The sequence below is a fragment of the Peromyscus californicus genome, unplaced genomic scaffold (assembly GCF_007827085.1).
Source record: "Peromyscus californicus insignis strain IS unplaced genomic scaffold, ASM782708v3 Scaffold_10__1_contigs__length_136768540, whole genome shotgun sequence".
Classification (NCBI taxonomy): domain Eukaryota; kingdom Metazoa; phylum Chordata; class Mammalia; order Rodentia; family Cricetidae; genus Peromyscus; species Peromyscus californicus.
In genome coordinates this window covers 111,026,834-111,046,668 of record NW_026294391.1, presented here as the reverse complement: position 1 = coordinate 111,046,668, position 19,835 = coordinate 111,026,834, and the positions used below count along the sequence as shown (strand labels likewise).

General features: G+C 40.8%; 1 protein-coding gene across 1 annotated transcript; it reads right to left on the bottom strand.

Moving 5' to 3' along the window:
- Positions 1-3,462: 3,462 nt before the first annotated feature.
- Rbmx2 (RNA binding motif protein X-linked 2) lies at positions 3,463-12,202 on the bottom strand. Its single transcript, XM_052739163.1, has 6 exons — positions 12,091-12,202; positions 11,791-11,906; positions 9,862-9,913; positions 7,129-7,258; positions 5,157-5,340; positions 3,463-4,635 (listed from the first exon to the last, which is right to left on the bottom strand). Exons 1-6 carry the CDS (start codon positions 12,093-12,095, stop codon positions 4,148-4,150), a joined length of 975 nt encoding a protein of 324 aa, XP_052595123.1. The 5' UTR covers positions 12,096-12,202; the 3' UTR covers positions 3,463-4,147.
- Between the last annotated feature and the right edge of the window lie 7,633 nt (positions 12,203-19,835).

Here is a 19,835-nt window from a genome sequence, read left to right as displayed (position 1 = left end):
CTTCAGAGCAGAATGAGTCCACGATTTGACTCATTCACTAAGACTAGTGGGGAACGAAACAGGGCCCTAGACCTTAGCACAACTGCCTCCATGATAGAAGTATCATTCAGGGGGATCTTCGAATGTGTGCAAAATGGAGGGAAAAAAATTTCTTAATAAAAAAAAGAATGTAGAAGAGAAAACATCCAACTGTTAAAGGAATATATGAAGGATTTTTAAAATAAAAAGCATAAGGCAAAAAAAGGGTGCAAAAGTTTCACCTTTAAAAAAAAAAAGAAGTATACTCAGGCTGTAAAATTCAGCACGTAGACAGCACCACCTGCCAAAACGAAAACAAAGACCTTTAGGGAAGACTCTAAATATACTAACCTTGCTTTTTGGCTTCTGTAGTTCTGCTTCAGGCTAACTGTTTTGTTAACTGAAGTACATCAACCCAGAATATGTTTTTTTGAACTCACCCTGAGAAAGGTTAGGTGCTACACTAGGATCCTGATCCTGGCCAGCTAATAAAGACTTTCTATTGACTTAAACCCATGTCTGAGCAGTCTTCTCTGGTGGATACCCCAGAACACCCTCAGGGCTCAGGGAGCCCTGTGGAAGAGGAGGCAGAAAGAGTGTAAGAGCCAGAGGTGAGGGAGGACACCAGGATAACAAGGCCCTCTAAATCAACATGAGCAAAGCTCATATGAACTCAGAGACTGAGGCAGCATATGCAGGGCCTGCATGGGTCTGCACCAGATCATTTGTGTATATATTATGGCTTCCAGTTTAGCAATTTTATGGGATCCCTGAGTGTGCAAATGAGTGGGTTTTTGTTTCTTGTGACTTCTCTTGAAATCTTTTCCTTCTGTTTGTTTTGTCCAATTCCTATGTGGTTTTTTGTTTGTTTTATCGTATATTTCATTTTATTATTATCTCTTAAATGCCTGTTTGTTTTATAATGAGAGACAGAAAGGGAGTAGATCCAGATGGGAGGGGAGGTGGGTAAGAACTGGGAGGAGTGGAGGGAGCAGAGATAATAGTCAGGATATAATATATTATGTAAGAAAAAAATCTATTTTCCATAACAGGGGAAGATTTTTTAAAGAGTCCTAGACTATCTAACAGAAATCCCAGAATCAGGCATGAGAATCTCTGCTCCCCTAAACAATATAAGCTACTGCTGTTGCCCTTGAAAGTCAGTCTCTATTGCTGAAGGCAACACCCACTTTGGACACAGCACTGAGAAGACTTGAGCTAGATCTGACCTGAAAGCCTCCCCCCAGGACTAGCTTTAATAGTACCAAAAGTTATTAGCAAGCTGCCAAGGGAGGAAGCAATCAATAATCCCAGGCAGCTGTGACACCTACAAGTCACAAAAAAGATCCATACAGCAAGTTATCCCTAACGGTTCAATAGTGGCACTTGTATACTGGTAGTAACCAACAGCTGTCTAATTGGACTTCTGTCCATTCAACAGGAGGGAAATGATGCCTGGTACTATAATCCTAGTCAGCCATCCATGGCTAATGAGGTCACAGATCTTAAAGAACCTACTATTACCACTTTCCTAAACCTGTGTAATTCCTAAGTGCTCTCATCCCTTCTCAAAGACACTTCTTTTCACAGCAGAGATAATTCCACAAAGTAGGAAGTAGTCAAAATGCAGAGAACAACTGACCACAGGGTACCCAGCCCCAACTGAAACATCTACAACACAACCCCTACACCTAAGGCTCAGGAAGCATCGCAGAGGAAGGGGTGGGAAGATTCTAAGAGCCAGAGGACTAGGAAGTCTGCTGCAAGACTCGATCTTCTAGATGTGACAGCGAAGCTACACGCAGGAAATGTCAGTGACATGGCTGCTAAAAGGAGACCTGAATGATGACATCAGTGGAGTTGCCAATGTGAACGGGAGAAACCTCAAAGGCCCCAACCCTAGATGCAGAAGCTATGGGCAATTCAAGACTGATGAGAGGGAAAATCAGTCTTCCCCAAGGATGAGTCCTTTAAATGTTTCTCTCAAACCAAGTGCTCAGCCCCAAAACATGTATATACAAGCCAACACTAAACAGACTTAACAGGTGGCATTTATATAATTATTCAGATATTTATATGTAATAGTAATAATTAAAGAATAAGAGGCTATGAATTTGAGTGAACATAGGAGGTCATGGAGGGAGGAGTGGAACAGGGAATTGATGTAGTTATATTTTCAATCTTAAAACTTTTTTAAAAGAAGAAAGCTAAGAAGGAACTGCTAATCAGACTAGACAGGCAATAGAGATGACAACCTCCCATCTTAGCAGAGTGGTGACTTGAGATGTGAACTAAGCCCAGAAGGAAGCCTGGGATGTCTGGAACCCCAAAAAGCACAATGATTAGCCAGACAGTAAAAAAGAACCAGATGCACATCCGTGAACAAAAACCATCTATCTCTTCATCATTCATTCATTCAGCCATGAGAAGGAAAGTCCTGCCAACATGATACACTACCAGCTTTGAAACCACACAAGGTTAAAGAAGGGAGACAGGCTGGACGGTGGTGGCGCACGCCTTTAATCCCAGCACTCGGGAGGCAGAGGCAGGCGGATCTCTGTGAGTTCGAGGCCAGCCTGGTCTACAGAGTGAGATCCAGGACAGGCACCAAAGCTACACAGAGAAACCCTGTCTCAAAAAAAAAAAAAAAAAAAGAAGGGGGGCATAAAGGGCCACTTCAAGAAAACACCCAAGCAGATATTTAATCTTCATCATCAACCTAGGAGACATACCTCTCGGTGTCTGTGATAATTCCAGAGAGGTTTAAAAATGAAGAGCCACTCTGAACATGGGTGGCACTACACCATGGGCTGGAATCCTGAACTGGATAAAAAGGAAGAATGAGAAAGTGAGCCAAGCACCAATATCCATCTCTCTCTGCTTCCTGAGTATACAATATGACCACGTACAACCCAAGCTCCTGCTACATGTCTTCCTCCCCAGGGCAGGCAGTGTCCCCTCACACTGTAAGACAGATTAAGGGTTGGGCAAAAGGCTCAGTGGGTAAAGTGCTTGCTGAACAAACATGAGAAAACCTGAGTTTGGAGTCCCAGCACCTAAATACTTGTAACCCGAGAGCTGGGTGAGGAAAGAGGCAAGCCGATCCCAAGGACATGCATGCCAGTCAGCCAAACTGGTCTAACCCAAGCATCTCTCAGTGCAGGAAGAGATCCTGTCTTAAAAGAAAGGTAGAGAGTGATAGACACTCAAAAGTTCTGTGGCCTCCACAAGCATCCAAACCCAAGGAAACAAACCCTTCCTTAAGCTGCGTTCCTTGAGCATTTTGAAATTTTGTCACAGAAATGAGAAAAGTAAGAAATAGGCAAATCCATAGAAATAAAAGTCTATTTATGGTGGTCAGGGACAATAGAGAAAGGTATAAATGATTTAGAACTACATGAAAATGGTTCTAGTCCAACAATGAATGGACCAAATGCCACTGGACTGCTTAAAGTGGTTAATTTTATATGAATTTCATCTCAATACAAATAAATAAATTACAAAGAAAAAATACACAAAGAGATACATGTAACCATCAAAAACCAAAAATAAAATAAAGGGAACTGGGATATAGCTGAGACTTTCCTAAGCACGTGCAAGGACCTGGGTTCCATCCCTGGCATAACGCAACAACCAGAAAAGAAATTTAAAGGGGAGGGAACTGGCTGGTCTTAAGAATCCTATCCCATCCATATTAAGCTCTCCAAATCTCATAAGCTGCAGCTCTCCACAGTTGTACCTGCCATCTGGTAAGGTCCTACAGTGCTGGACTCTAAATATCTAACATCTTCAACGCTAGAACCCAAGCATTGCCTTGCGCTTGCCTTTCCTAGCTATCTCAAACCAGAGGTGTATGGGTTTAAGGGCCAAGTCTATAAACCAAATTTAAGCCACAAACCCTGGTCAGTGCCAACTATTTTCCCAGGGACAGTGGATCGTGTTTGTTTGGTTTTTTAAATCCAAGATCTCTGGCTACTGCAACTGTAGCCTTCTGAACAACTCTGTCATGTAAGGGAGTGAAAGAATTCAGTCCCCTATATATTCCTATGTAGAGAAATAACAACAACCAAGAGAACTTGATATTTATGCAACAAAATATTTTCAAAGAACTGGCCAGCTGGAACAGGCTTCAGTAATGTCTACGGTCACTGGCATGGAAGGACTCCCGCTCCCGGGAATGCCTATGCTTTTTATGCCTATGGGACTTATCCGGACTCCTGCTTCTATGACTCCGCCCTTCAGAATGGCCACCATGCCTGCTGGAATGAGTACCTGAGCTCCTCCCCCTATCCCTCTCTCTGCCCCTTTCTTCTCCCTCCCTCCTACTCGAGGACTTATGCTCATGCTTGGGTTTCTCTCTCTTTGGCTCCCACTCAGGGTCCTCTGCTCTACCATGGAAGGAACTCCTGACGTCAGGGGAGCCTGGGTGCTTCTGCCTCCCCTCTCTGGATTCAGACTTCTGGGCTTTCTCTGCGTTCTTGCTGCTGTGCTTCTTCGGCTCATCCTTTTCCTTTGCTGCCTTGCTGCTGGAGGACAAAGAGCAGGATGGCAGCTCTGCTTGCACCTTGTGTTCAGTCTTCTCTTTTTCTTTCTTTTTTTTCTTTTTCTCTTTTTTGTCTGGTGGGGGAGAAATCAATAAGAAAAAGAAAACACAAAGAAATTTCTTTAAAATGTGCCTTCCTTCTCTCAGGAGATCACATAAAACTGAGACATTCCAAAATGTTCCCATGCTAGCAGACGGAGGATGTGCATGTGAAAAACATCTCAGGCAGCAGCAAGCAGCAGCAGTCACAGGTTATGCCTCCTGGAAAACGTCTTCAAGCATCAAACTGGACACCTGTTCTCCTGATAGGTCAAGTTGTACAAAACAATCGCACACAGAAGGGCTGAATCTCCAAATACAATCTCATTCTGAGATACTGAAGGGTTAGGACGACAACATATCAACTTAAGGAGACACAATTCTGCCCACATCACTAGCCTTCCTTCCTCAGACACTTGTGCTTTCTCAATTCAAATAAGGATTCTCACACCTTCCCCTTTTACACTGAAGAGTGGATTATTGACTTATCTATGCATGCTTGGGAGAGAAGACACTAAGGCTACCCAGAATCTTCTCCTGAGTTTTAACACCCCACCTTTTTTGTGCTTTTTTATGGGTTTGACATCTTCATCTTCAGAGACCTCAGGAGAACTTGACGGAGGTGTATTAGCCCCACAGCCCTTCTCCTGAAGCTCTCTGGTCACATCGTCCACATCTTCTGATTCCTGAGGAGCCCGGTAGTTTGACACATGGTCCACACGGATAGTTCTTCCTTTGATCTAAATAAGGTCAGAAATGTTTCAGCAAAGACAGCCCCTGCATCCAGCTATCTGAACCAAACTACAGAGAACCAAGGTTTGGATCACATTCATTACCTTATATAAAGAAATCATTAAAGAAAACATGTTCAACTGGTATGTTATAGCATATATTGCTATTATTAATAATACAAAGCACCCAGGGCAGGTAAATGGGGCCTGGGGCAAGTGAGATCTCTGGGGCAATTGTGCCCAGAGCCCCCTTTGATATACTACAGGTACTATGCAAATTTCTTCATGTTCTTCATGTGTCATGAAGTTAAAAAGTACTCAGAAGTATTGTCCTAAGCACATCATCAAGAAAGTCTATGATAATTTAGGATTTAAAGCACAATTGATTATCTACAAGGCTAGGAAAATGGTATAGTTGGTACCTTGTAAGAATAAGGACCTGCGGTTAATCCCAAGAACCTACATAATCTGGGTGTGGTAGCACACACTTGTAATTCTGGCACTGGGAGGCAGAGATAGGAAGACTGCTAGAGCTCACAGGCCAAGCAACCTAGCCTATTTGACAAGTTCCAGACAAGAGAGAGATACTGTCTCAAAAAAAAGAGAAAGAGGAAAAGGTAGACAGATCTTGAAGAATGATGCCAAGGCTGTTCTCTGGCCTCCACCTATACATGCACACACATGAATGTGTGCACATACACAGTTATACACAACATTTAACAAGAAAACGACATGCCCTAGAAAAGCATGAGGACTAGAAACATGAAATCTAATGCTACAGCTGCTTTTTCAACAAAGTAATCAGGAGGCAAAATAAGCCCAAGGGAACAAAATTCATTTGCGGTGGTGGTGGTGGTGGTGGTGGTGGTGGTGGTGGTGGTGGTGGTGGTGGTGGTAATGAATGAAGGGTTTCGTATATAATAGGGAAGCACTCTATCGCTGAGCTATATTCCTAGCTTCCCTTCCTTTTTCTGGAGCTCTCATACTTTTTTCTACTACCACACAGGACCTTCAGTTCCCACTGACTACTGGACTATAAGCTATAGTTGTACAGACCAACAGCAATAAGATGAACCCTTTGCTTTATAAACAGTCTGCTTTGAAGCAGATATACTTCTATACAGGTAACAGCATGTGAACCCTAAATTTCAGTTTTACTGTTCCATTCCAAGAGTACATAGTTATATGTACCTTTAAGCCTGAGAAGCTTCTGTCATCCATTCTATTTCTCATTTTCATACTTTTTTTTTTAAAAAAAAAATGCAATTTTCCTTTGATGGTGACTTCCTCTGAAGGCCACTCCCTTAAAATTTCAGAATGGCTTATTTTTATAGAATTGGTCACCAGATTTTAAGTAAAGAATTTCCAAGAGCCAATAAGTTAAGTCACTGGAATCATATACGTGTCTGTCTTAGCTCATAAAACCCTGATGAAGCCCCTGGTTCCCTAGCACAACATAATATCCAAGAGCAGTGTTTCTGGTCTCTAATGCACTAGAACAGATGGAAAATATGTGTAAGAAAAACATCCCCAGATAAGGGGACACAGTACCCATGTTTCTGGAACAACAGTTTGCTAACACATAGGGGAAAGGAATGCCTGGCAAATGCATGAGCCAGAAAATGGTTTCCTGGAATCATTCCCTATTCAGTGTATCTAAGCACTTCTATAACCCCCACAATACATCCAGCTGACCAGTACTATTCCTGCACCTGTAAACAGCAGGCAAAAAAACCCTGAAGCCTACCTCATACACAGGAAAAGTCCAGGCAAATCCTGCACAGTAAGCACATTTACCTTAATTCCGTTGAAATTGTCAACAGCCAGAACCGTGCTCCGCTGATCTTCATAGCACAGGAAACAGAATCCTTTGGATTTCCCAGTCTTCTTGTCTCTCACAAGATTAATGTTGACAATCTCCCCATATCTGTTCATAAAATGTATTATTCATTTAAAATGTAAAAGCTTTCATACTGAATGATCAAACAAAATTCAAACAGTACAGGAAAAATCCAACAAGATGACATAGGAGGTTGAAAATAAGAAAGAATATAACAAGGCCAAAATAAATGCATTAAATGAGATTGACAAAGTTATTTTGCACTGAAAAAAAAGCAGAACTCATGAATCAAAACTTTTGGGCAGGTGTGGGTGGAGGAGAAGTAGGCAGATCTCCATGAGTTTGAGGCCAGCCTAATGTGTATTTCGATTTTCAGGTCAGCTAGGTCTACACAAAAGAAACAGAAACTTGTTGCAGATTTTTAAGTTTAAAACAAAGTTGACAGGAATAAGACTAGATGAATTAATATCAAATAATATAAAAGAAACAAATAAAAATAACTGCCAATAATTCAGTCAGACTAGTAGACATATAGGTATTTTTGAAGTATATAATGAGATAAATTATTTTCAAGAATTCATGAAACAAATTAAATTCACTATTGGTAAGGTCTCAAAATAAATATCGCCGGGCGGTGTGGCGCACGCCTTTAATTCCAGCACTCGGGAGGCAGAGGCAGGCGGATCTCTGTGAGTTCGAGGCCAGCCTGGGCTACGAAGTGAGTTTCAGGAAAGGCGCAAAGCTACACAGAGAAACCCTATCTCAGAAAACCTTAAAATAAATAAATAAATATCAATAAGCACTAAAGCTTCTGAAAAAAAGACAGCTCAGCAGGTAAGAGCACCTACTGCACTTGCAGAAAACCTAAATTTAGGTGCCAGCATCCAAGCCAGGTGTCTTATAACCTCTGTATTTCCAGGGAAATCTGATGCTTCTGGGTTGATCTACAAGCATGAGTACACAGACACACAGACACACACACAGACACACACACATGCACCTAACTAAAAAACCATCTTTTTAAAAATTAGTTAAACTCTAAATATCTACAGTAAACCAGTGTGATATAATTAGAAATCACATTTAAACAAGAACCTGCTACTGGAGCTAGAGATGATTCAATGGTTAAGAACATTGGTTGCTCTTCTACAGGACCCAGGTTTGCTTCCTAGCACCCACTTGGAGGCTCACAACCATTAGTAACTCCAGTTCTAAAGAATCTGGTGTCCTCTTATGTGCCTGGGCACTCACATGGTACAGACATACATGCAAGCAAAATACCCATAAACATCAAATTTTAAAAATAATAATTAAAAAGAAAACCTCTCATTAACCAGAACTTGAAACTCATTCTCTTAGCTAATAGCTGGATGAAAAAAAAATGAAACAAAATTTAAAATGCCAAGAATATATCACTTAGAAACTAACAAAAAAAATTAAAGTACATGAAAATTTGCAGGATGTAACTAACCCAGCTACACTCAGGAAAATTTGCAACCTTGAAGAATTTTATTCTTTAAAAAGAATGAATATAAAATAAAACAAACCTAATAAAGACAGGCTTTAATAAAGATCAAAGCAAAAATTAATTGAATACAAAAATAGAAAGGGTCTACCTTACTTCTTATAAAAGCAATTCCAAATAAAGCTTTATAAGTTAAGAGAGTCAGAAAATAAAATGGGAATTGATATATAAATTATATGATTACATATATACACACCAATCCAAAATCTAGTATCTTAGTGCAAAATAGTGAATGTGATTCAATTAAGGTTGAGAACTATTTGACAATATAATGAAAGTATATCCAATAAACAGATAAAACAGATACAAAAATGGAGAAGTAAAAATGTTTGCAGAATATATACAATAGTGTATACAAAAAATTAAACAGCATCGATGATAAACAATGACAAAAATAAACAGTATAACAATTCAGTAAGGTAACAGAATAGAGAATTCCAGGACAGCCAGGGCTACACAGAGAAACCATGTATCAAAAAAAGGATTTGGACAAACAGGCATTTCAGTGAGAGTGGAAATTAGTAAAATCATTTCAGAGAGCAATTCAGCTGCTGATAAAACATACCAGGCTAAATCTGCATCTGTTTGGCCCAATTTTTTTAAGCTTTGCCCAAATCCTACAATGCCACATAGATAAGGCCCAGAGGGTCCTGTGATCATGGATGACCCCTAGTTTACAGGAACCCAACTAGAGGCCAACATTGAATCTTCCTGGGATTTCCCGTTTGTTCCACTGCAAGCCCATGCTGAACAAGGTTCAGTTAAAAACTTGACAGAAATGGATTAGAATCCCTCAGACACCCTCTCAAATGATCCAAGCTCTGGGTTCTCCCATGTGCTAATTCTCTGGAACCTTATCTATCCTGGGACTGATCAAGGCTCTAGTGTTCCTCCAGAGAAGTCATTCAGCCTAGAATTTAAATGGCTTTGGTGGCTTTTTGAGACAGGGTCTCATTGTGTAGTGCAGGCTGACCTGGAATGTATTATATAGCCTAGGCTGGCCTCAAACTCATGGTGATTGTCCTACCCCAGCCTCTTCTCCTGGTATTAGAGCTTTACAACCTCATATGCAGCTTAAAATGCCTTTTTGGCATTACAAAAATGAACAAAGGAAGCAAAGCGCTCTAGGCACCCAGACGATGGTAGGAAATGAAAGAGGACTTACTGTGAGAACACACAGATGATGTCTCCTTCTGTCAGCTCGTAAGGAAGCCCTCCTAGAAGAAACACAGCAGACTCCAGGTCAGCAAACATTAATCAAGTGCTTACTGCATACTGGAGGTACAGTCAGTAAGCCCTGAGCTCACAAAAATCAGTCTACTACAATGACAGAGTGGGTAAGGCGACACTATTCCAGAAGAAAAGTAATAAACTCTCGGATCTGTGAATTTGAGGCCAGCCTGGTCGACAAAGTGTGTTCCAGGACAGCCAGAGCTACAAAATGAGACTGTCTCCAAAAAGAAGTTATAAAAGTGATTAGTTCTGAGTTGAAAGGCATCACCACTTACCAAATTAATCTTATCACTCAGTCCTCACATCCAAAATCCTATAAAGCAGATAACTTCCTGCACAAGACTCAGATTTCACAAACATTTAGTTCAAATATGTTATTGCTATGCTCACCTACATGAAAATAAGAATTATAAAGAAAACTGTTAAGCATTTCACAGGAGATAATTTCCCCTCCATGTTTTTCCCTTGTGTGTAAAAAGGGGATGTCAGTATATATGCCTCACAAGCATGTTATAGACATAAAACAAAACTGTGCATCTACAGTGCTTAACACAATAGCTAGTGGAATGGTCCCCTTCAAAAGGCAAACTGCAGAATTACTGGTTGGGACATAAAGTGAACACAGGATAGTAATATTGTTACCAGAGACTTAAGAGCTCCCCCTTTGCAGGCTCTTAGTAATTTTAAAACAGACTGAGGAAGCTTGAGGTCCATTTTACTAGCATTTGAGAAAGAGCTGATGGGGAGGCAAGCTGTAAATTGAACCAGCTACTGGGAGGAGGAAGATGGGTAAGAAATATGTAGCCACGCCTAGTGAATTAGAGGGTCAAGAAGGCAAGCATGCTCAGAAATGGAGGCTGAGAAACAACTGCAAGGGAACAGGAGAGCCTTTAGATTTGAAATAAGAAAGTCCAGAGTGTGAGGGCAAGCATGCTCAGGATTTCAGCCAATATCCAAAGGGATAGAAATGGAGGGGGTGGAGAAGTCGAAAGTCAGAAGAGCAGCCAGACTTAGCAGCAATAGGTTAACAAGTGCACTGAGGAACTCTTAGGGTGTATAAGGACATTGTTTCACTAAGGGGATCATTTTCCTCCCATGTTCTCAACATGTCTTCAGGTGAATGAACTTTCCTGGCAGGTGACTCTTGGCCAGACGATCTTAAGCCCAGCTGGATTGTCTTAAGGAAGGGACACACTAGTAAGTAGTACTTGGGTTTGCCCACCCAGGGCCAAGGATGTCATACAGACTGTATTCTTTTCACCAAGAGAAGTAGCTTTGCCTTAATGAACAAGCCCAGATACCTCCACCTTTTCAGGTGGCATTTTAAAATTTAAGCAGGAGTAAAGTTGATTCTGAGTGGAGCCCACCCTCAATGTCTTCCAGCTGGCTAATGTTTGTCCAGGTACCTAACAATACAGCAAAGTACTAGAAGCAAAAGTCAATCATAGGAGAAAATTTTTTGGAAGGGCATATAGTAAAAATGAAATAATGACCACTAATCTCATAGTTTTGAATGCTTCAGTATGTGACCCTAAAGAAGCCTATTAACCTGTCTGCACCTCAGTGTCTTTGTTGTCATAATGGGTTGATTGTGGAGTTAACAACTGTCTCTGAGCAGCCAAGTGGCAAGATTTTAAGTACAACGAATGGTAAATACCAATTCTAAGAAGCACTGGCTATCAGGGAAGACAACCGAAAATGGACGAGTAAAAAAGAAAAATCAAAAATGGACCTGTAGGCAGACGGCTACCAGAGTGTGGGTGACCAGCTTGCTCAGAAGTGATGAGCAGGGGCGTTAAATAACCGGAGAGAGGACGCAGCGACTCTGACAGGCACTGCTAGAGAAAACTGTGGACCTCACCAAGAAAGATCCAGGCGCTGTCCTTGTATTCCGAGTGCCAAGACACCTTTTCTGCCACCCCAAGTTGAACCTCTCGCTCATTCAGTTCGTTGATCAGCTTCACTTTAGTTAAAGGGCTGCGCGGGAGGAGTGAAAGACGTTAAGTACGTTTCCTCACGGCCTGCGTTCTAGACACCGATCTTCTCCCGCCCCTACCGATCTTCTCCCTGAAGGCCCTACCACCCCGGCGAGGGCCGAACACCATTTGTGGGCAGCCATCCCCAACCCACTCCCCCTTCCACAGAGAAACTAAACCCTTACTTCATATTCGCGCCTTCTCCCTCAAGACATCAGCTTCCGGGTAAGGCTACGAAGGGCGTACACAACCCGATCACACAGTTCCGATTGGAGCTAGCGGCACTCGAGGCGGAACTTCCACAGGAAGTTCCGGCACTCTACGACTTGGCACCTGCGCAGTAGCCCAGAAGCGTCCGGCACTCTAAGACTTGGCACCTGCGCAGTAGCGCAGTTGCGCAGAAGTGCTTTCTCACGCTTAGGACCTTTTGCTCCTGTAGAGAAATAGTTCCCTAGTTATTCATTGCTTCCCTTTGTAGTGCAGAGCGGGGGTGGGATTCTGGGCTTTACCAGACCTTCGGCTCCTGGACAAAGCCCTGCATTGTTTGATTTAGCTTTAAACGTTTTCTGAACGAAGTAGTGTGTCTGATCGACTGTCTTAAAAGACCCAGTTCTATCTCTTAATCTAAAGCCCTGTTCTTTCACTCTCGGGGCAGTTGCTCAAAAACAGTCCCTCAAAACTTCCCTGTTCAGAACTTAACAGTAGAAAACTAAAGATAGCTATGAGTTGCTAAATATTGTTTCCTGCTCCAATATTAACGATGGGCCAGTGTACCTCTACAGACTGAATTAAATACCAACAGATTTATGTAAGAAATGTGGCTTTTTCCAGCAGCGGGCAGAAATTAATAGTCAAATTAGTATCTGTCAATTGATGAGATAGTGTTCAAGTGCTGAATGGATGAAGTAGACAATTTATGCATGCTATCTCTGTTAGTCTCAAACCGGGGACAAGTCTCACTCAGTACCTGTGACTCCTCCCAGCATTCCTCACCTCGCCCCTTAAACATCTCCCTCCCAGGGGCTGGGCTTCTGCTTCCCTTCCCCCAACCTGATCCCTATATAACTGAACCACTTTCATTTTTTTCATTCAATCTCTACCCCAAGAACTCAGACTCCCAACAGTTACCATCCCCGTTTTACAGAGGAAGAAACTGAGCTTCAAAACTCAGTTTCGAAGGTCTGGAGATATTGCTCAGTGGTTAAAAACCATTTGCTGATCTTCTAGAGGACCTGTATTCAGATCCCAGCACCCACAGCAGGTGGCTCACAACTTCATCTTCAAAAGACCCATCCTCCTCCTCTAGCCTAAGTGGGCACCGGCACTCACATGGCATACACAGACATACATACACATAAATAAAACTAATAAATCTTTTAAATTTTGATTAGTTTGAAGTGTTCTGCTTGTACCAATCAGGTCAGGCTAATTTAATCAGCCCTTATTGAACATCTAGGTTTGTCCTGTACAGTTGCTCTATAGAAAGGAATCTGAAGGATGGGTCTTCTGCACTCAAAGAGCTAATGGTATAAGGGGCAATATATGTTTACTTGAATAGTTCATGTCCTAAATATTCAGAAGTCAGTATGTCAGCAGAGAATAGGGGTTCCATTTTGTGGATTCTTAGTCTCTTTAACAATAGAATTCTTTAATGGACTCAGAAGGAAACTTAAAGGTCATTTTATTAAAGTTTGAATGACAGCAGTGCAAGGAAGCTACAAGTCTTGGCAGCTGGTGGAAGGAAGGGGGTGGATAAAAGGAAACAAGAAAGCCATGCCTTTTGATTTAGACTCTACAAGTAAATCAGCTTTCCCGAGGGATACTCTCATGAGTAGGTGATCAACAGGCCCTATTGGAGTAACTCACTTTATTTTTTTTATTTTAAACTTTATTATTTCAAAAACAGATTGCAAGTTAAACACTGAAATTAACCAGACCCAAAGACTATACAACTCAATGAACTTCTATACAGTTAGACTAGCATTTAGAACAGAAGCTGTGGAACTTCACATTAGATTTTATGCTTTGTTCATTATCAAATATATTTTTATTCACCTATCCAATAACAAAACAAGAAAACCATGATATCGTTAGAATGAGAAGAAGAATTTGATTTATATCCTTTCATTCAGTCCATCCTTATCACCTAATATTGAGCCTTTCTGTTCTCTTTTCTACGTGACATACTGCACTCACCTGTACATTTGTTCACACACACATATGTATGCATATATATATGCTGTTAGCTAGAATCTGCATATGAGGGGAAAACATGCAGAGACTTTTTCTGAGATTGTGTGACCTCACTTAATATTATACATCTCAATCCCATCCATTTTTCTATAAATTTTGTTATTTCATTTTTCTTTATAGTTGAATAGTATTCCACCTTTTATACATGTCAAATTTTCATTATTCTTCTGTTCTTCTGTTGATGGGTAGCTAGATTGATTCTAATTATTTGCTATAGTAAATAAAGAAGTAATAAACATAGGGATGCAAATATCTCTGTGATAGGGTATGGAGTTCTCTGGGTATATGCCTAGGAGTGAAATATCAAGGTCATATGGTAGTTATATTTTAATTTTTAAAAACTCTCCAAATTGATTTCCACAATGGCTATATTAATTTACATCCAACACCACCAGTGAATGAGGTTCTTTCTCTCCACATCCTCTCCAACAGTTGTTGTCAGATTCATTGATTATCGCCACTCTGACTGGTGGCATCTCAAGGTGGTATCTCAATGTAGTAATTTTTATTTTTTATTTAAATTTTATTATTTGTAATTTTCCTGATGTATATAAATAGTGAACCTATTTGTTGACTGACAAATTTATTTTTCCTTGGTGTTTAATTTCAATTTTTTTTTTTTTGCAAATTCTGAATAGTAGCCCTTTGAAGTATACCTAGTAAAGATTTTCTCCCATCCTATGGGCTATCTGTTAACTCTGCTGATCATTTCCTTGGCCATAAAAAAAAACTTTTAATTTTTATGTAGTCCCAGCTGTTGAAACACAGGGTTAGTACCAGTGCTATTGATGTTCTACTCAAAAAGTTCTTGCCTATCCCAATATCTTGAAGAGTACCCCCATGTTTTCTTCTAGATAGAAGTGTCAGTATTTCAGGTTTTTAATTAAAGTTATTGATCCATTTTTAATTGATTTTTGTACAAGGTGAAATATAAGAATCTAATTACTGTCTTCTACAGGTAGAAATCCAGCTTTGCCAGCACATTGTTGAATATGCTATCTTTTCTCATATGTATGTTTCTGCTTCTTTTATCAAAAAATAAGTGGCCATAGCTTGGTCATTTTATTTCTGGATTCTCTTATTCCATTCCATTGGTATTAATGTCTATTTTTATGCCAGTACCAGGCTGTCTTTATGACTATAGCTCTATAGGAAACTTTGAAGTCAGGTATTGTAATACCTCCCACATTGTTCTTACTCCTTATGATCTCTTTGGTTTTCCGTGGTCTTTTGTGGTTCCATATGAATTCTTGTATTGTTTTTTTTTCTAAACCTGTTAAATATATCAGAATTTTGAAAGGCATTGCATTAAATATGCAAATTAATTTTGGTAATATAGCCATTTTCACAATATTTATTCTACAAATCCAGAAGCATGGAACTCTTCTTTTTTGAGACAGAGTCTCACTATATAGCCCTGGCTCTCCTGGAATTCACTAAGTAGGCCAGGCTGGCCTCAAATTCACAGAGATCTGCCTGCCTCTGTCTCCCAAGTGTTGTGATTAAGGGCAGCATGGAACTTTTAAGGTAAGGGACAATATTCAATATTCTCATTTGAGGAATATCAAAATGTCATGTCTCCATTTAAGGCCAGAGGTAAAACTCAGAATCCACACTCTTAACAAGAAGAAGTAGCTTTCCCATAATGGACCTTAACAAAACTCTGAACCCTCTACTTTTACATATGGTATTTTAAACCTTAAAGAAAGACACAGTTGATTATGATGGAGAGGACCCATCTTCAATGGCCTCCAAGCTTACTAATGTCTGTCTAGGTTTCTAACAAATAAAAAAAATGATAACATGTAATGTGTGACACAAGCCATATAGAAGATATAATCCATCCTTTATATGTCTACATCAATATCTGGTCATGAAACATAATATTCTAAAAGTGAAGGTCCAGAGATGGATAGTTAGTAGTCTGAGTGGCCTTATTCAGAGCACCAGATCGGAGGCCATTCACAGAAATATTTGATGACAATTGTACCATCAAGTGGCTCAACCTACAACCAGGTTCCTGCAAGAAGCAAAGGCAGCCCACCAAGGACAGTTTCTCCTCACATATTCTGTCTATGAATTAGGGACTGCCTTTGACTTCCTCACTCCAATGCAGCTACACCCTCTCCTCCCTTCCTACCCTGCTATTCATTAACTTTGTTGAATAATCTTGCCAGTGAAAACTAAACAGTGACAGATTGCATATGGGTTTTTATCTGTTCCTAGAAATCTCCATTTGCTTTGTTGGTAGGGCTAAAGTAGCCACTTGCAAAGTGATAAGCTTTCAGGCAGTATTATCTTGCCAGTGTCTTCTGGTAACTGTGAAATAAGAGAGTTGGGGCTACACCTGGGGCTCAGTTATCTGCATTCAGAAAGAAGCTGGAGCATAAGAGAAAGTGGGGCCAACCAAATGGAAGGATAATTTACGTTGAGAATATGAAGAGTATTCCTATCCAACTTTTGGGTTCAGCAGAAGTGCTCACTGGTTTGATTTGGTCTGGTTTTCTTTTCTTTCCTTTTTTGTTGTTGTCTGAGACAGAGTCACATATAGCACACAGTTTGGCCTTGAACTCTCAATCCTTCTGCCTCTCCCTGCTACCATACCTGATCAGCAGAGGAGCTCTGAAACTGAAGGGGCCGAAAGCCATCCCAATGTGCAAGTACTAAGGACTTCCCGAGGCCTTCAATTGCAGTGCTCTCAATGGCAAGCCAGACATAAACTTGGAAATTTGATCACCCCAGAAGAGCCAGAAGAAAAGAAGCAAGAAGCCATATTTTTCATGGTTGTGTTAATAGTTAGTGGGAATTGATATGTAATGATGCCTAGAAAATATATTTAAGTCTGAGCTGAAAGGGATAAAGGTCCAAAGTGTCCTCTAAACTTAACACTGGAGAAGAGGAAATGGATTTGCCATCCATGATAGATAGCTATTTGTGATATCCATCAATAAGACTCATTTAGTAGTTGCTGTGTGTAACATGTAGTACTAGCTAAGGAAGTCAAAGGGAGACCCCATATTAAAGGAAAGGCTGAAAATTTTGTTTAATTAGTGTTCCCTTCTTATTACCACACTATACCCCAAAACAGTTGCCTTTCCTGGTTTCCCTATATACTGCAGTGAAAACAGTTTTCAAGATTTCCTAGGCCCAAAGGCACGGATTCCACCTTTCATTCTTCTTATTTCTCCCCTCAGGATCCTCATCTAATCACCAAGATCTACTGCAGTGCCTGTGAGACACATCTCTTCAAATCACAATTCTACTCCAAGCATTTATCACCCCTAGCTCTTTCAGTACTCATCATAACTGTCCTAACCCCTATCCTCTCCCTGATCCCTCAATATAAAGCCTTAACTTCATCTAGCCTCCACTTGCCAACATTCCCTTGAGTCCCAGATCATTATGAAAATTACACACTTCTGCCAAGGAAGTCACATACCCTGGGCCACCAACCTCTCTCTGACTGAAACCTGCTCAAACTCCAAATCCCCATCCAGCCTTCTCTCCTACAAAAAAAAGTCCCTCCATCCTGCTAGTTCCTGTGATAGTGCCTAGTACTTCAGAAATCCTTTACACTCTCCCCAAGAAGACTATGAGATCCTGAGAGGGAAGGTTCTGCCTTTGTACATCCGAAAGGTGTAGAAGGTAGAAGATGCCTTTGTTTCTTCTTGGTCCCTAGCTATACAATTATAATAGTCTTATCTTTATCCAGATACTTCTATTTTTATTGCTAAGTTATCTTGGAAGAGCATTCCTGGCAATTTTTTTTTACCATTTATTCATTCACTCAGCAAATATTTAACAAGCATCTATTAAATGTCAAATGCTATCCTAGATGCTGGAGATTTAACAATGAACAAATCAAGCAAAGTTCCTGTCTCCATGGAGCTTGTATTCTTATTGGAGAAGATGGAAAATAAATGTGTAAATATACATCCAGTGTCAATAAATTCTATAAAGGAAGAGTGAAGCAGCCTAAGGGGACAAAGTGTGGTGTGGTTTTGCTATTGCATAATGGGAAGGTGGTTGATCAAACTGAAAAACTATGGCATCTTCAGCAATAGGATCTTACCCTCAAATTCTTGCAGGCAACCAAGAGCATAGGCATGAGTACATGCACATGAGCACGTGTGTGCTGCGTGTGTCTGTGTATTCTCAGTCATATGTGGGTGGAGTGTACTAGTGTGTGGATATCAGAGTTTGACAGCAGGCATCTTCCTTGATCATTCTCCATCTTGTAAATTAAGGTAGGGTCTCTCTGTCTCCCTTGAATCCAGAGCTCACGGATTTAGCTAATCTAGCTTGCCAGCTTGCCCAAGGGATTCCCTGTCTCTGCCTCCTGAGGACTGAGATTACAGACAGGCTGGTATTTATGTGGGTGCTGGGGATATACTGCAAGTGCTTTGCCCACTGAGCCATCTCCCCAGCCACTCCTTGCTGGGTTTGTTTGTTTGTTTGTTTGTTTGTTTGTTTGTTTGTTTGTTTTTTGGTTTGAGGGGTATTGTTTGTTTATTTTTTGGTTTTTCGAGACAGGGTTTCTCTGTGTAGTTTTGGTGTCTGTCCTGGATCTCGCTCTGTAGACCAGGCTGGCCTCGAACTCACAGAGATTCGCCTGGCTCTGCCTCCCAAATGCTAGGATTAAAGGCATGCACCACCACTGCCCGGCTCCTTGCTGTTTCTTAAACAGAGACCTGGCTCAGGACATCTGTAAGGGACATTCCCAATTCCTAGAACACTCTGATCCTAGAGCCATGAAAGTATGGCTTGCTCTTTATTTTCTTACAGGTCTTTCCCTCTGTTTCAGTTAAAAATATTGTTTGAGAATTTCACATACAGTACAGTGCATTTTGATCATATCTACTTTTCCTTTCTCCCTTCAACTCCTCCCACTTCCGTCTTAATATCGCCCTCTCAAATTTCTGTCTTCTTCTTCTATTACATACTTATGCTGTCTTCTTCTTCTATTACATACTTATGCCACACACACATTCACATACACACACACACACACACACACACACACACACACACACACACTCATGCACACATGAATGCATGCATGCAGACACTTTTGCCTCTGGTTGTGCATCTACTGGAAATGTTCTTTGTATGGAATCCATCTACTGTAGTGACTGTCTTCAAGGCCTGTCTCAACTGTCAGCCACTTATCTGTATGTTCTTCCTCTGACAATCTGTTTTCTACCCCCAGGTCTTATAGTTATCAGAATTAATTCTTCCTTATCTGATCCTGATGTCAATCACTCACACCTTCTTTATGACATTAACCACTTTGTATTATGCTTATTCAACTTATAACTGTTTTAATAATAAAGGTTTTTTTTTCTGGTCACAGGACTCAGAGAACTCAAACTGATGCTGACCTGAAAGTCTCTTCTGGGTGGCTAGCTCTCATAGTGTTGGAAGGTGCCGTGCAAGCTGCCAGGGAAGAAGAGTTGTCAACAATCCTACCCAGCTATAAATCCTGCCAACTATGATGATTGACTCAGAAAGATATGCTCAATGGTGCAACAGTGGCACTAATATCTTGGGAGAAACAAACAGCTGTCTGACTGGACTGAAGTCCTGCTCAGTAGGAGGGAACTTATGCTCGGCACTGAAAACCTACCCAAGAAACCATGACTGGAGGTCATAGACTCTAGAGGAGAACTTACTACTA

What these genes read in the sequence shown, in the direction of transcription:
- Rbmx2 (XM_052739163.1), bottom strand. An exon ending in ATCATCTGTGTGTTCTCACA is followed by an intron (nt 7,259 to 9,861) that starts GTAAGTCCTCTT and finishes TTTTATGAACAG; the next exon opens with ATATGGGGAGATTGTCAACA. An exon ending in ACAATTTCAACGGAATTAAG is followed by an intron (nt 5,341 to 7,128) that starts GTAAATGTGCTT and finishes GACCTTATTTAG; the next exon opens with ATCAAAGGAAGAACTATCCG.